This window comes from Prosopis cineraria, unplaced genomic scaffold (assembly GCF_029017545.1).
Source record: "Prosopis cineraria cultivar Desert tree isolate PC_DT_omini unplaced genomic scaffold, ASM2901754v1 PC2, whole genome shotgun sequence".
In the NCBI taxonomy this organism is placed as follows: domain Eukaryota; kingdom Viridiplantae; phylum Streptophyta; class Magnoliopsida; order Fabales; family Fabaceae; genus Prosopis; species Prosopis cineraria.
Genome location: NW_026555333.1, coordinates 21422610 through 21439905, shown reverse-complemented (window position 1 = coordinate 21439905; position 17296 = coordinate 21422610). Strand labels below are relative to the sequence as shown.

Sequence of the window (17296 nt, the reverse complement as noted above, 5' to 3'; positions counted from 1 at the left end):
CTTTCCAAAAATTATATAAATTATTTTACAAATAATATTTTTGGGTTTATAATTAATTTTGATATATATATATAGAGCTATTTGAATATTTTAAAGGAATACATGATTTTAGGTACATAATTGATTGATTTTAACATATAATAAGGATATTTGGATATATTTTCAGAAAACCATAATTTTAACCTCTAAAATTGATTAAAAAGATTATCCAAGCAAGCACTTAATGGGATTTTAGCAATGATTATCTGGTGGAATGAATTTGTGATAACATCTCGAGCAAGGAGATGATTATTTCATCATAGTTCTCATCACATATTCAACCCACGACAACTTCCAAGGGATAGAAAGAGTACATGAAAGCAACAAATTGAACAAGCATCAAGATCACGTTGTGAAAAGAAACATGCGTATGTTTCTACTTGAAGAACTCCATAATCCAAAAGTTGCGAACAAAGCAGTCAAATCTAACGCCTGTAAACCCAGCTGATGTGGCTAATTTCATGAACTCATGCTCGGTTCTCTCCTTGCCACCTGGGCAATAAGTCAACATCATCACATCAAATTGGGTGATGCCTTTTGCTGCAGCAGAAGTTTCTGATCCAACTGGTAAAACTGCCTCCACCACAATCACCTTTCCATCTTTAGGAATGGCGTCATGGCAATTCTTCAACAGCTTCAAGCACCATTCATCGCTCCAATCATGAAGTATCCACTACCAAATTTACCCCAACAAACAAAGCCACACTTTAATTTTAACCTCTAATTGTCATTTACTATAAATAATCCCAATTAAAAGATTTATTTATAAAGAAGGGAAAATATAATTTAAAATTTTTGCACTTTTCTCGTGTTTTGCTATAAGTCTCTATACTTTTTTTTTATATTTTAAATTCCTACACTTTTATTTTTTGATAATCTAAGTCCTTCCAAGATCCTTATACTTTATTCATGGAGAGACATAGAACACCGTATAATAAAAGTGTAAAGAATTAAAACACCCAAAAAAGTACAGGAATTTATAGCAAAATACGAGTAAAGTGTAAAAATCTAAAGTTATATTTTCTCTATAAATAATAAGGATCATGAATTTTTGAAAAATACTCTCAAGTTCCTTAATACTTGGTTGTAATTAATTGTCTATGTGAAATAATACAAATACTTTTGGACTCATCTCATTTAACAAGAGTAGTTTAGATTGATTGACAGCTGGCAACCAAGTCAAAAAAAATAATTCTTTAAATTTTTTATTAAAGTATTAATACTTTAATATTTAGAAATTAATCATATAGCAGATATATGAGTTAAATTTCTTATATTTACAAGTCAAAAAATAGGTTACTTATAACCACTTGTAAATCTATTATATAAATTTAATTTATAGATATTAAAGTATTAACATTTTAATAAAATTATTTTTAACTAGTCAATACTTATCAAAAACAAGTCACTAGGTGGGATTGGAGTAAGTCAATGCTAGTACATAAGAAAGGGGGTATGTGTGACATTTCAAGTAAAATTTACCCTAACAAGTTAAAGCCACACTAATTAACCTCTTGTTGTGATTAAATATATATATATATATATATATTGATAATATAATAAGAATATTATATGAATGTTTTAAAATCCAAATAACATAGTGAACTAGAAAAGTTAATAGGTTATGGTTCTCATAATTCAATCAATTAAACTGGTGGTTAAATTGGATGTAATAAAAATAATATTTTATATCTCATAATACATATATAAAAAATAAAATATTTGACAATTAAAACCTTAAAAAAATTACTATAGATAAATAGAATAAAACAACATATTGATAAATATATTACATAAAATATAAATAAATTTTTTTTGCATTTCTCTAAATTTTTTTGTCACTCCCGGGTAAATTTTATTTTCCATTTCACTTGTACATCCCATCCACTCTTGTTCTTTTCTGCCGACACATCTCTCATCTATGGTCAACGCTCTTTTGCATTCATTGTTGGCTAATTTCAAAAATCAAAAGTAATTTTTCCTCATTTACTCCCTCCACACGGCTTGTCTTTTCATTTCCTTTCCTTCTTTTTTCAAACAACTCTCTCTTTCATCTTTCTTCTTTTATCTTTCTTCTTCGTGTTTCATCTTCTAAATCCATGGGCAGAAATTGCTCCCTACTATACAAGTGAAATTTGCAATATTGTGGAGACGAGAGAGAGAGAGAGAGGTCCTCGTTTTATTGGGTTATGATCAATCAAATCATAATGGTAAGATGTTTTTAGTATTTTGATTTTTCTTCTTTTTTTAAGAAAATATGTTTATATCTGTTTTCCCTTTTTATTCTTTATTCTTCATCATCCTCTATCTAAAGTTTTTATTTTCTTCAACATTATTCGACATCAGTGAGCAACTTTTTCACCTCACCCGTTTTGACCCGCCTTTGACTAGTTCCAAGTTCTAATTCAAAGCAGGTTTTCTAAAACTCGCTTGGATCAATCCGGTTCAACTGCCTAAACGGTCCAATTAACTTTATCGTACTGTTTTTGATAGCGGGTGACAGCTCGACCGGTCTAACCATTTGGGTTAGTTCAGTCTTGAAAACACTGTATTACATGCTAACGCACCTTTATGAAGATGGCATCTCCTCTGGGCACGGTTTCAAACATATCTCCTTCCACGTGTTCCACTCCTGCAATGTTATTACAATCAATGATTATGATTAATGGGATTGAAATGTCAAAGTAATTAGGTCATATAAATATACGTACGTACCAGGACAAGGAGGGGCATGTTGAATGACATGAGGCAAGTCGAAATTGATTCCTTGAATATGTGGATATTTGGATGTGATCAACTTGAGAGTAATCCCAACACCTCCGCCAACGTCGACGAGTCTAGTGATGTCCCCAAAACCTCGATAGGATTCAAGAATCTTGTTCATAACTATAGTACTATGATTCATCATCGCTTTGTCAAACAAATGGTTGAATCTGGAGTCCATTCTTAGATACTCAAAAAGATGTGACCCATGCACCCTATTGAATGAAATACACCCATCCAATATCGCATCTTCAGTTGGGACCTTCAAAATGTTCGTGTTATTAATATAAGATGTATATTATAAATTCATAGCAAATTGTGCTTCTTTTAACTCGTCATGAATAATCTAATTCATCTTTTAAATCTACATACTACTCATCCATTCTATTTAATAAAACCTTAATCTATTTAAAGTGTTTTATATTTTAAAATATTAAATTTCTTTTAAAATTATCTTATAATTTGAGGCAGATGAAATATTATTTTATCTAAAAAAGGAAAAAATATCATTCAAGGATCATTGAGGCAATTTAATATCAACCAAGGATCAAAAGATTTTGAAACTAGACTATAAGACCAGGAGATCTAATTTGAAAATAATTTTATATGGGACTATAATGCCCTTGCTTTTCTTTTCTTTTTTCTTTTAAAACTTCTCAGCTAGCAAATACTTTCTTATTAAATATGAATGTATACTTGTTAAATAGCAAATAATTACTTGTTGAAATATAATCTATATTTGTCCCTTCCCACAATTAAGTTTTTTTAAATTCTTAAACTTATCTATTAACAAATGGTTTCTTGTTAAATATGAATAGATGCTTATTAATTAATGAATGACTACTTATTGAAATATGATCGATACTTGTTCATTCCCACAATCAATCGCTTTTAGATTGTTAAACTTATTAATTAGCAAATGACTTCTTGCTAAATGCAAATAAGTTCTTGTTAAATAACAAATGGTTACTTATTGAAACATGATATACATTTATCCCTTCTCACAATTAAGTTTTTTTAAATTTTCTAACCTGTTAGCTAGCGAATTAAAGGTAGGGTATTATAGTATTTTTTCATTTAAAATTATTTTTACATTAATCCTCTGATTCTACAATGATATTTCAAAGTCTTTTGATTATTGATTAATATTAAATATCCTATTACCTTTAGCAGTTCTTAATGATATTGTCCCTAAAAAAAGAAAAAAATATAATTTTGGATTACTATGCTTTACTCAAGTTTTGCTTTCACCTTTTTTTTTTTGGTATTTTAAGTTTCTGCAATTTTATGTTTTAGTGTTCTGAGTCCCCATAATACTGCTTATGGAGGGATTTAGAATACTAAAAATAAAAGTATAGAAACTTAAAATATTAAAAAAAATACAGAGACCTGAAGCAAAACTTGACTAAAATATAAAAATTTAAAGTTATGTTTTTTCCAACAATAAATCACAAACGCATGGTTCCATGAACGAAAAAAAGAAAAACCAGAGCACGACGCAGCCTGTGGAAAAAAAAAAAAAAATACTTACTGACCAGCTATCCAGGAAGACCTTATCCTGAACCAATTCAACGAAGGGGCCTAACGATGCACCATCCGCATTTCGAACAAAGAATTTGGCCACCGGAGAGAGGCTGTACAGCCGCCTGAAACATCTCGACCCTCCAGTCTCGTCGACGATAACGGAACAACAAAGAACGGAGTGAGACACTAGAAGATGGAGGAGTCGATCGAGTGCTTCTGGGTTCTTGCAAGAAAGCTCCGACGCGATCTCGGCTGCAGAGATCTCAGCGCAGGGACCAGCTCTGTGAATGAAGTCGAAGATGCCGAGCTCCACCGCCGTTTTCAAGGCCATGGAAATCACAGTAGAAGTCGCGAGCTGCATCCCGCAGGAGAAGCTCTCTTCGTCTTGCTCGTCTATGTCTAGTGGTTGTTGCCTCAATAGTTGATTGTCTTCTTCGTTTTGGTGAGGTTTCAATGGAGAATGGGATTCGCGTGACTGTGCCATTTGATAGATTTGTAGTTCAGTGGAAGAATGAATATGGATCAGTGATATGTGTGATTCAAGAGCTTTGAAGAATTGGTGTATTTATACAACACTGGCCAAAACAGTGAAAAGTAAAGATTCACGCGATTCAGACTGTTAAAGTCAAAGGACGAGTTAAAGCCACACTAATTAACCTCTCATTGTGATTAAATATATATATTGATAATATAATGATGATATTACATACTAACCCACCTTCATGAAGATGCATGGCATCTCATCTGGGCACGCTTTCAAACATATCTCCTTCCACGTGTTCCACTCCTGCAACGTCATTACAATCAATGAGTATGATTAATTGGATTGAAATGTCAAAGTAATTAGGTCATATAAATATACGTACATACCAGGAAAAGGAGGAGCATGTTGAATGACATGAGGCAAGTCGAAATTGATTCCTTGAATATGTGGATATTTGGATGTAATCAACTTGAGAGTAATCCCAACACCTCCACCAACATCGATGAGTCTAGTGATGTCCCCAAAACCTTGGTAGGATTCAAGAACCTTATTCATAACTATAGTTTTAGGATTCAAGAACCTTATTCATAACTATAGTACTGTGATTCATCATCCCTTTGTCAAATGCATGGTTGAATCTGGAGTCCATTCTCACATACTCAAACATATGTGACCCATGCACCCTATTGAATGAAATACCCCCTCCCAATTTTGCATCTTTCAGTTGAGACCTTCAAAATGTCCATATTATTAACATAAGACGTATATTATAAATTCATAGTAAATTGTGCTTCTTTTAACTAGTCATCATGAATATAATAATCTGATTCATCTTTTAAATTTGCGTAACACTCATCCATTCTATTGGATTTCTATAATATCACAATTAATTTGCAAGCATTTAGATAGATATGTGTGTGGGTGATAATTAAAAATAAAATAAAAAAGTCCGAAAATTCAATGGATAATCTTTACTGGTCAGCTATTTTTACATTGATGAACGACATAAATTTTGAAACTGTTGTCAACTATGAAAGGATTAAGAATATAAATTTTAGAAGAAATTACGAATACGAATTATTAATTTGAGTGGTGATAAAATGATATTTTTGAAGAAGAAAATAAAATCTCATATATAATATTTCACTTGAAGGCAGAACTACCGTACAACCGTGGACAGACCAATTCAATAAATGTACAGTTCATCACTTCAGGTCAAAGCTACATATGGTAGGCAAATAAAACTGGCAACGATGTAGTTTTATATTTTTGGGATGATGAAATATACTTTTAGTCTGTGAAATCTGTTTCGATTATTCATTTGATCTCTCGAATTCATTTATTTTTAATTTAGTTTCTTAAATTTGTTTCACTTATAGATTTGATTTTTATTATTTAAAAAGGAAAGAACAATGTTAAAATCAGCTATGTATATATTAGTTGAAAATATGTGTACTTTTAGGTAGTGTAAAAAGATTATGTTGATTTGAAAGCTAATTTAATTTCATTTAGCTACATATAAATATCAAATTATTATCATACTTTATATATTATATTAACTTGTGATTCAATTTTTGTTTTAAAATTTGAAAAACTAACATGTAATTTAAGAAAATATTTATAACTAAATTGATAAAAATTAAATTTGATTTACTAAATTAACAACTTAGACAAACTTGAATGACTAAAATGTTTAATTATACCAATATTTTTTATTTATACTTTATATTTTTATATTTCTTATTTTGTTGTTGTTGTTGTTGTTGTTGTTATCTTTGTAGAGATTTACTTTTATTTCTATGTACTCTCTCCTTTTTAAATTATAAAACATTTTTTGATAAAGTTTCACATACCAATAAATCTAATTATATACACTTAAGAATTTTTTTTAAAATAAAATATAAACTTTTAAAGATATCTTTCATTTATCACATTTAAAAGAAAGATGAAGGTGAATTAAATAGAGGGAGAGATGATAGTATTAAAATAAGTTTATTTATTAAAATTTTAATATTTTTAAAGTGTTTTATATTTTAAAATATTAAATTCTCTCAAAATTGTCTTAAAATTTAAGGTGGAGGGGGTAGTATTTTATCTAAAAAGGGAAAAATATCATTTAAGGATCACTTAGGCAATTTAATATCAAACAATGAGTAAAAGATTTTGAAATAACACTGCAAGATTAGGAGACTGATTTCAAAATGATTTTAGATGAGAAAAGACTATAAGACCCCTAATTTTTTTTCTGTTTTTTTTTGGTCACCTAATGAATGCTTTCTTGTTAAATGAAAATGGGTATTTATTAATTAATAAATGATTATTTATTAAATCATAATCTACACCTGTCCCCATTTACAGCCAAGTTCTTTCAAATTTTTGAACTTATCAATTAGTAAAAATGGTTTCTTGTTTAATGAGAATGTACTTGTTAATTAATGTATGACTACTTGATGAAACACAATTGACACTTATCCCTTCCCACAATCAAAATCGATTATAAGGTGTTTGGAGATATTTTAACAAAACTATGATTTTGACTTCTAAAATTGATTAAAAGATTATCCAAACAGGTACTTAATGAGATTTTAGCTTGGACTCTAATGGGATGAATTAGTGATAACATCTCAAGCAACGAGATGATTATTTCATCATGGTTCTCATCACATATTCAACCCACAACAACTTCTGTAAGTTTAAAAAGAGTACATTAAAGCAAGTGGCACAGATTATAGTGTAATGACTGATCATGTGTTTGTATCTGCTTGATGAACTCCATAATCCAAAAGTTCCTAACAAAGAAGTCAAATCTAATGCCTCTAAACCCAGCTGATGTGGCCAGTTTCATGAACTCATGCTCAGTTCTCTCCTGCCACCTGGGCAATATATAAGTCAACATCATCACATCAAATTGGGTGATGCAGAAGTTTCTGATACAAATGGTAAAATTGCCTAGGAATGGGATCATGTCAATTCTTCAACAGCTTCAAGCACCATTCATGCGTCCCTCCAATCATGAAGTATCCACTACCAAATTTACCCTAACAAAGCCACACCTTTTAACCTCTACTTGTCATTTATTATATATGTGTGTGGGGAAAAACTATAAATAATCCCTATTAAAATATTTATTTATAAATAAGGATCATGAATTTGTGAAAATATTCTCAAGTTCCTTGAAACTTAATGTATTTAATTTTTTTATGTGAAATGAAACAACTGCTTTTGGACTCATCTCATTTGATTAAAATTGACCAAGTTGATTGGTGGTCGGCAACCAAGTAAAAACAATAATTCTTAAATTTTTTTATTAAAATATTAATACTTTGACATGGTGTGAGAATAAAATGATTTAAGATGAAAAGCTTAGGCACGCTACATATTCGCTTTAGTAAAAAACAAAAATTAATTTTGAATACCCTAATTTTAGGGATGAAAAAAGGAATCTTCGGATTGCATTGTCTAGTAATGGACAAAGATCATGGTATATTTATACTTAAAAGAATTTATTAAATTATTAAAAATGAATTTGTTTGGTTAAATTTACATCACCTGTTGGTGATCTTTTAGTGCCATTTCCAATCAAATAACAATGATTGTGGTACTATATTATAAGATTCATGAAAAACGTGATCATTCATGATCAAACTTTTATCCCATTTGAGATATGAAAATTTAATTTTATTAAATTTTATTCAAGTTTAATAATTTTTAGTTGTTTTATGAAATTTTGTTTAATATATTTTGTAGTACTATGAGAATATAAAGTATTTGAAATGTAATACTGAGAAAATTTATAATCTAATTGATGAGTGGTCATCTTTTTTTTTTTTTGGATTTAAGGCACCAAAATATTGTTAATTGTTGAATGGTTTTGTGAGACTAGAAACTGCTGGAACTTGTCATTAGATGTTTGACCTACTTGGGGAACTTAGATATATTAATATAATTGTAAACTTGTTTTTTGTATTGCTAAGCTATATAGCTAAATTGTTTGTAAACTGTTGAATTGGTTATATATTGCTAGATCCATTGTATAGGTGAAAAATTTAGGTTGTACAAAATTTTATAAAACTTATTTTTTAAAAAAATTAACATTAGCTACACTACAAAAAAAGTGACTTTCCACTTTTAATGACAAAAAATCAAAGTTGCCGCCAAATCACTGCCAAAAATTGCCCCTAAAAATATACTTCTAGTAGTGATAATTAAAATTCATCATCAAAAGTGTCAAAAGTAGACTTTTGGTATCACCACCAGAAGTATTGTTTTAAAAAAATTTAAAAATTTAAAATAATTTGTATAATTAATTTTGGTAACAACATTTGTCTTCACTAAAAGTATTTTTAAAAATTTAAAATTATGATTAGAATTATTTTAAAAATTTAAAATTAAATAAAATCATTCAAAAGATATTATGAAATTAAATTTATTATTTTATATAAAAAATTAGAAATAAATTATATATAGGATAATGAAACAAAAAGAATAATGGTAAAGATATTAAATCATTTTTTAATTTTGTATTATTCATAATCTTTTTTCAGATATATATAGCTTATATCTTTTAAGAATTATGTTATTAAGCTAGTATTTTAATATGATAAATTAAAATCTTAGTAGGTTATTACTTTCAATTATAATCAAGTTAAGTTATACATAAATTATTACTTACATACAAATACATAAATGATATTAGGATGTTACAATTGTATAGCTGTAACGTGAGCAAATGATATTACAGGCTACTTGGCATATTGTACACTTGATGTTTAACTTTGTAGATACATAGTGTTTATTTCTTTTGCTAAACTTTTTGAACAAGGATTTCATGTGATTCTGCCTAGTGTATTTAGGTTTCTATTATTATAAAAAAAGTTACTAATAAGATTTTTATGACTAATTATTACTAAGAATAATATGAAAAATTATTCAAATTCACCTTGCTATGAGATAGAGAACGATTAGATGTTAACTAAATTGATCACATATGAGATCCTTATAATCATCTTGTATTATAAAATTTATTATTATTTATTAAAAACTCAAAATGACTATTAACAAAATTTATGTGGTTGAAATTACTTTGATATTAAAATACTTTTTTAAGATATTGAAAAATTACAGATAAAATATATTTTTAATAAAAGAGGGGGGAACATTTAACTATTTTGAGAGAAGATAAAATTTTAATAATTTAATTTATTAATTTTTGATAAAAATATGGAGAATAAAAAAGTAAATGATATTTAACATAAACTAATATAATACATATTTATAAATAAATTATAAACTTAATAATTATCATTTTAAAAAATAAAATTTAAAAATTTGATACAATTTATATAAGAATATTATTTAATATTTAAAATTTGTTTATTTTAAGTTCATTTTCCTAACAAAAATAATATTTTAATAAAAATATAATTTAAATATTCATACAAATTATTTTGTTATATTAATAATTGAAAATAAAATATGATATATGTATATCTTTTTAATAATATATTATTTGATATATGTGTAAATAGTTAAATAATATATTTAATTTTACATATAATAACTATAAGTACATTTTAGTTTAATTGGTAAAGAATGGACATTTAAGGTTTGAAGATGGAAGATCAATAGTTCAAACCTAAGCTTTGGCATATTTTGCAACAAATATATGATGTGGCGTATAGTGGTGGCATATCACAAGGTGGCAACATCTTATTGAATAAGGCTAGCATCTAAGAGAGAGTAAATTAGATGACACTTAATTTTTCTTAATGAGCAAGAAGATTAAAAGAGAGATGCAAAGGAGTGAAAATTTTGACACTAAATATTTATTTTAGTTTTGCTCAAAACTTAGCTTACGTCCAATTCTCCATATCACTATTAAAATTTTCAACTACTAACATAAATTTAAGTGAGTGCTTGCAACCTCAGTACAACTTACAAGACTTGACTAGTCTCATTTCAGTTAATCAATCTTACTACAACTAGCAAGTTATTACAATTTACTTGAAAAATCTCTTTTTAAGATTTCAAACTTTATTTCAAAGAAAAAATTTTACAAAGATAAACTCTTTATGAAAGATAAATAGCATACAATGGAAGCTTAAGAACTAATGAGAGCTTTTTCACAAAATTTATCAAAAATGATAAGTGAATGAATGCAAGACCCTTTGATGCACAAATTGAATGATTTAAAAAATGTTCAAACATGGAATAGTTCACTAAATGATCAGGATTCTTGTTCTAAACTTAAATTGTATCATATATATATATATATATATATAGTTTTGTAGTGTTTAAATCGTTAGAACAGTGGATGTAACCGTTGGTGACATTTCTTGTGTGTAACCAAGAGATTCATATGTGAAATGGAGCTAGGCAAGTTTCAATTAAGCATATATGACAATTCAATCATGAACACTAGGGTGACTCACGTGTGATTTGCAAGGTGCAAAGATACAAATCATTCTGTGTCACAAATTAGGTGTCATTCCCTCAAGCTCTCACCTGCGAATTGGCTGGCGAAATACCAAAGCCAATCTGAGTCACAAATCAGGCGTGTAACAATCTAACTATCTTACGTGAAAAGGCTGATTACAAGACTCAAGCCATTCTGGATGACAAATGATGCATGGAACACTTTACCTTTCACGCATGAAATGACTAATTACAAAACCAAGTCATTCTATTAGACGAAAAACACATGGAACCAATATGTATTCAAGCGTGGATTGCATAATAAAAAGACTTAGTGTCTTTAAGTAACAAATCACACAATGCACAATATGAATCATGCTTGAATTGGTTTAAGGCTCATTTAGGCTAAACGTGTTCAAGAGATCAAGTGATAAAATAAGCATGAAAGTTTTCTCTTTCAAATGTGAAATGTCACTATTCAAAATGCAATATAATACAATGTGATAATTCAAGCGTGCGTACAAAAAGGTTTTAGGCATGAATTAGAGCATAAAACCTTTATCAAGGCATCACACAAATAAAGGTGACAAATCACACATGGATCACTTCTGATTCAAGTGTGAAACATCAGCCAGTGTGCTTATAGTGACAAATTACATGTGGAACCATTTTGGTTCAGCCGTGAAATGTCATGTAGTGAAAAGTTCAACTTCTATGATCCAATTCAAGCGTGAATAACAATACTTCTAAGCTTGAATTGACTAAGACAAGTCCTAAGATACACAAATAATACTTATAAGCCTAAGATGATGCATTCACTTTTAAAATTGATAATATGTAATTAAGCTCTCATAGTTTTCACATTAAATTCAAGATAAATAAATAACTTAAACCTATAATTCTTCTTCTTCTCTTAATTCTTTAAGTTCTTGAAGGTTTTGTCTTATCCATAGATCTTTTAATATCTGCACAAGTAACACACCTCTTTTGTTAGTTTTGTAATCATCAAAACATATGATTCAACATTCTCTCCCTTTTTTATAATGACAAAAAAAAAGATCAAAGTTCTTAGTTCATTTTAATAAAATACTCCCTCTTAATTAGGTATAACCTCCCAAAGATTAAATCACACTTAACTCCAAATTATGGTAACTCAGACCTTAACTCACAAGAATGACCAAACTGTAAGGTTTATAAAAGAATTTCTCAAAAATCTTTTTCAAAGGAATCCTAATTTGTCAATTCAAATTTCAAATATAATTTAAGGATTCCAAATCAGAGTTTTAAAAACAAAGTGAAAGCTTGAAAATCAATTGGGACTCAAAAATGAGTTTTAAAACTCAAAACAGATTTTTACATAGAATTTGACATGTGCCCTGCGGCTTATGATTCGTGCACTACAGTGTGTCTCCTCTGTGCCATGTGCCACAGCGTGAGGCGCCATGGCCGTGGCGCATTGCACGAAATTTGATAGATTAGTGCTGTCATTTGACAGCATAGGGAGCAAACTTTAAATACATCCCAATTCTCTGTCCGACATCTGATTGAAGTGGTTTTGTGTCTAGATAGAGCTTTCTCTTAACTCTAGCTAATGACACTAATTTGACATTCAAATTCATTTTCTATCAAAAGTTGGACACTAAAACCCATTTTGACACATTTTTACAAAATTTCCTAAATGAGGTGTCCCAACTCAATCACACGTGCCAATAGCCTACACTAATCGTCCGGACACAATCAATGAACTCTAACGGACTCGTGCAACACACCACACGTAATCAAACACACTTATTTTATAAAATCACCACTTAACCCTAATTTTTATAAAACATAGAGGGGGAGGAAAGGTTACACAAAATCAATCATTTCATTCATATTTCTTAAAAATACATATGTTCTTACTTGCACAAGTATTTGGCCCTATCCACGGGTTCACAACAAAAAATCACTAACCTAGGGCACAAAATACACTAGTTAAATACAAAATCATGCAAGTAGTACACCCATCATGACAATTAATTCCTAGTTGGCAAATACATTAACAATTACATATGTAGACTACTAAAGAGAGACATTAAGAGGATTTAATCCATAAATCCTAAGTTTCTGTGTGTTTTTCCCGACTTGGATCTGATGAGCTAGTCCCTGAAAATATTGAGAAATTGAGGGGTGAGTACAATCACTCAGTAACCAAGTTTCACTTAACCTTTACAGTTACATATTAATTATAAATAGATGCAAGTAGGCACATAACACATATATTACATAACATTGAGCTACAGTTCACAAAACTAATAACCATATGACCGGGCTTGCTATAAAACACAATATCATGTTGTTTTTTAAAATATAACTCAGGGTCGTAAAAATAACAACCATGCGCCCTTAACATATGCCAGATCACAATACTAACAACCATATGGCCGGACTTATATGCATGATTGTGTGCCAACCTTATATCCTCCTATTACGTTCGACACAAAACTGGTGGGTATCATGCGGCTACGTCCTTTACAGACTAACCCAGCCTTTCACTTGTGAGGAGCTACTGGGTCAGGGTTAACTCACTCACTTATGTAATCTGATTTTCTCCAATACTAAAAACCATGGGGTGTCGTACCTCTAATCTAGCCGTCTCATGAATTGGTAGAGACTAGTTAGGTTCGAGTGCCTCGTAGAACAAGTGGGATAGTCTTGAATCAACTATGGCACAAGGGCTACCTCTCGATTCTAATGGTCGATGCCAAGGCTAGTTCTCGATTCTAACGATCACTACCAATACCACGTGGATTTCCAATCAAACTACTTTCGTCAATGATCATGGCATGCACATTTCACACATTTTATGCATTTCAACATTCATTACTCAGCATATGAACTCACATAACACGTAAACTCCACATTTTAACACATAATTCACCACAATTCTCCACCCATAGTAATAAATCACACTTAATTTTATAAAACATCAAGAGTGCTAGAATCAAGGTTTTTCTTTCTCAAAACCATTTCATACTCAAGCATTTGCTAATACGCATCATCAAATTAACACAAATCACATTTTACAACACAATTAACATTTAACAATAAAAATTAAGTTTTTTCCAGTTACCTCAAACCTTTGAGAGGTCAAAGGTTACCCCTCATTATAGCAACTTCTCCAAGCTTCAACAAGCTCGAAAGGTGCCAAGACGAACCTCTCTATAACCAAATCATAAGAATATCATCATCATCGAGTTCTTTAAGTTTTATCAATATAAAAACTACTCATACACTATTTTATTAACTCATAACTACTAACCATTTATACCCAATGGGCTCATTAAATTCCACTAATTCACATTATCATTAATAATACCTCAAACCATCATTAATTCACATTAACCTCTCCTAACTACCTCATAAATACCAATTTTTAGATATTAAATGCTCCTATGAACTAACCACTTTCAAAATCATCAATATGGTGTTTCAATACTTTAAATCACTCCCATTAATCTCATTTTAACTAATAGAAATGGACCCATACTCTTATGGATCGAAAATTCATCTCTCAACTCAAACCCTACCATAAATAATCATAAATGAGAGAGAGAAGGGAAGAAGGAAGCATCATAATCTTACCTTAGGTGTTTGGGAGCTTCAATCTATCCTCAGTGGGGCCAAATATTGTGCCCTAGCAGAGCTAAAACCAAGCTCTTCATTTTTCTCTTCTTTTTCTCTTCTGTTTTCACGCAGCTCATGAATCAGATTTATCAGATTTTTAGTTGTGCACCACGACGCACGCTGCCTTTCACCACGGCGCATGATACAAAAGAGCCCGTTACATTCAAATTGTGTCTATGCGCCACAGCGGACCAACCACGCCCCGCGACGTGTGGCACAGATCACAACTCTTTACTTTTTCATCCTCTTTTCTTGCCTGGGTGGCCCGCCATCACTCCAGATCCACTTCTAGGGCTAAAATCACATCAATTATGCCAAGTTAAGCCCCTCTGGCCACATACCTCATCAACTTACTAACTATCCTAATTAAGTTAATAAATTTGGGTTAAAATTTTTTGAATGTTACATTAGGCCTAACAGTTTGAGTATTGTTATGCGAAAGCAACTGGAAAAGTATAGCAAATATAAGGCAATAAATAATGGTGCTCGTTTGGCAGCTTGCTAGGAAGCTCGGCTTGCAAAAATGAAAGAGAAGATGATGACCTTTATGTCATCACGGCAATAGATGACTACCGATGCAGCTATTAAAAGTCTCCTAAATTTCACAGTACGAAAGAAAGTAATGTTCTTAATACATGTCAGAGGGTCCTTCAATAAAAAAAATTGATGAACTGTGTGAGCTATATCTAGAGGATCCTGATAGACATTTGATCACTCTTGGCAACGTTCATACTTTGGGACAAACCGTCTACCACAAGCAAATGCAACAAGATCAAGTCACAGTGGTGGTAGAAGATGTAGAAGTAGTAGAGGTACTCGTCCTGTTCCCTGCTGATGAGGTCAAAACTGTGTTTAAAGCTGTTGGTACTTTTATCATGTGGCCTAAGAGACTTGTGAGTATGGTTCAAGCTGATGTACATTTTATTAAATATTTATTTCTTAATTAACTTTCTCTTTCCTTTTTAGCTTTTCTTGCCAAATGATCCACTATCGAAACTTCTATAACCCTTATTGCAATAGCAGCTACCACAATTGACTCCTCTCCAATAAATAATTTTATTGGCCTTTGATAAATCATTCCAAGAAAAAAAATTTGCGAAGGAAAAGTATGTTGTGGGTATGAAAAGTCCAGTGATAACTGAACGGAAAGATTTGAATTGACTTCTCTTGAAAAGTTAGCTTATCATAGCATCGATTGAGCTATTGATGCTGTAAGTATGTTCTACTTAAATATAATTAACTTATCAAGTTTGGTCAACTAATATGATTGCATTATCATAGGCACCTCTATCATTTGTGCATTACATCAGACAAAGGTGATAATTTTGGATTTTTTTACTATAATCACATGATTAAAAAAGGAAATACTCTATAAATAAGATCTCGATACCTCTAACAATGAATATGTGAAGTCAAAAAAGATGTTTTTCATGGCTCCATATGTGTACTCGCAAGGACCAATTGATAATTGATAGTGTTTTTTTTTTGGTTAAACATAGATTTCTTCTAATAACTCACCCTATTTTGTAGGAACCACTGGCAACTGATTGTTCTTTCATTAAAGAGTAACATAGTCCTCTTCTTATGCTCCCTCCATTACAAATCAAATAAGGACATAAAAAAGATGATAGACTCAGAAGTGTAATTGTATAAAAACTATTAATTTTTATAGGTATATCAGTTACAAATCTCATGACATTAATCATAGGGCAAGTAAAACATATCAAACAATGGTCCTAAAAAAGCACGCACAAGAACTACAGGATCTTACATGAATTGAGCCAAAAGTAAGTTAAACTAACACTTTATTAACTTATTCAATTCTCAATATTTATTGCTAATTCCCAATTTCTTATATATATATCTGTGTGTTTTTATATAGAGTTGTAAGCAACCACAGAAGACTACTTTGTGTGGTATATATGTGATGAGGCACATGCTCAACATCATCATATTGGGAATGACTGAATTTACTACTAAGGTAACTATATTTTTTAAAAGCTAATTTTATTGTTACTTGAATTAGTTTGTTAATATTTTAATTGTAATTTTATACATTAATTTAGATGTTTGACATTGTGGATACATTTTTTGAGGAAGAGGTTGACGACATCCTCACATGTTGGGCACAATATTTTGTAGATGGTATGTGAGGTTTAGATAACTTTTTACAAAATTTTATAGATCGTTTAAGTTTTGTGTAATTTTTATAAAATTTTGTATTGAAATATGGATTATTTATATGTATTGGAACTGGCTAGCTGACTATAAATTATATAGAACAATTTTATTTGCAAAAATTGAGAAAATAAGTAGAAACAAAATTAATTTTTTTTAAATAAACAACTTTTAACAGCAATTTATGTCTTAACCGCTATTAAAAGTAAATTTTTAATAATGGTTATA

The 17296-nt window shown here is 30.1% G+C and overlaps 1 protein-coding gene across 1 annotated transcript; it reads right to left on the bottom strand.

The window, feature by feature from the left end:
* Window positions 1-345: 345 nt before the first annotated feature.
* Window positions 346-4792, bottom strand: LOC129304011 (cathecol O-methyltransferase 1-like). The gene is made up of 4 exons (XM_054943626.1): window positions 4334-4792; window positions 2755-3064; window positions 2607-2671; window positions 346-712 (listed from the first exon to the last, which is right to left on the bottom strand). The coding sequence occupies exons 1-4, from the start codon at window positions 4685-4687 to the stop codon at window positions 416-418; spliced, it is 1026 nt and encodes a 341-aa protein (XP_054799601.1). The 5' UTR covers window positions 4688-4792; the 3' UTR covers window positions 346-415.
* Between the last annotated feature and the right edge of the window lie 12504 nt (window positions 4793-17296).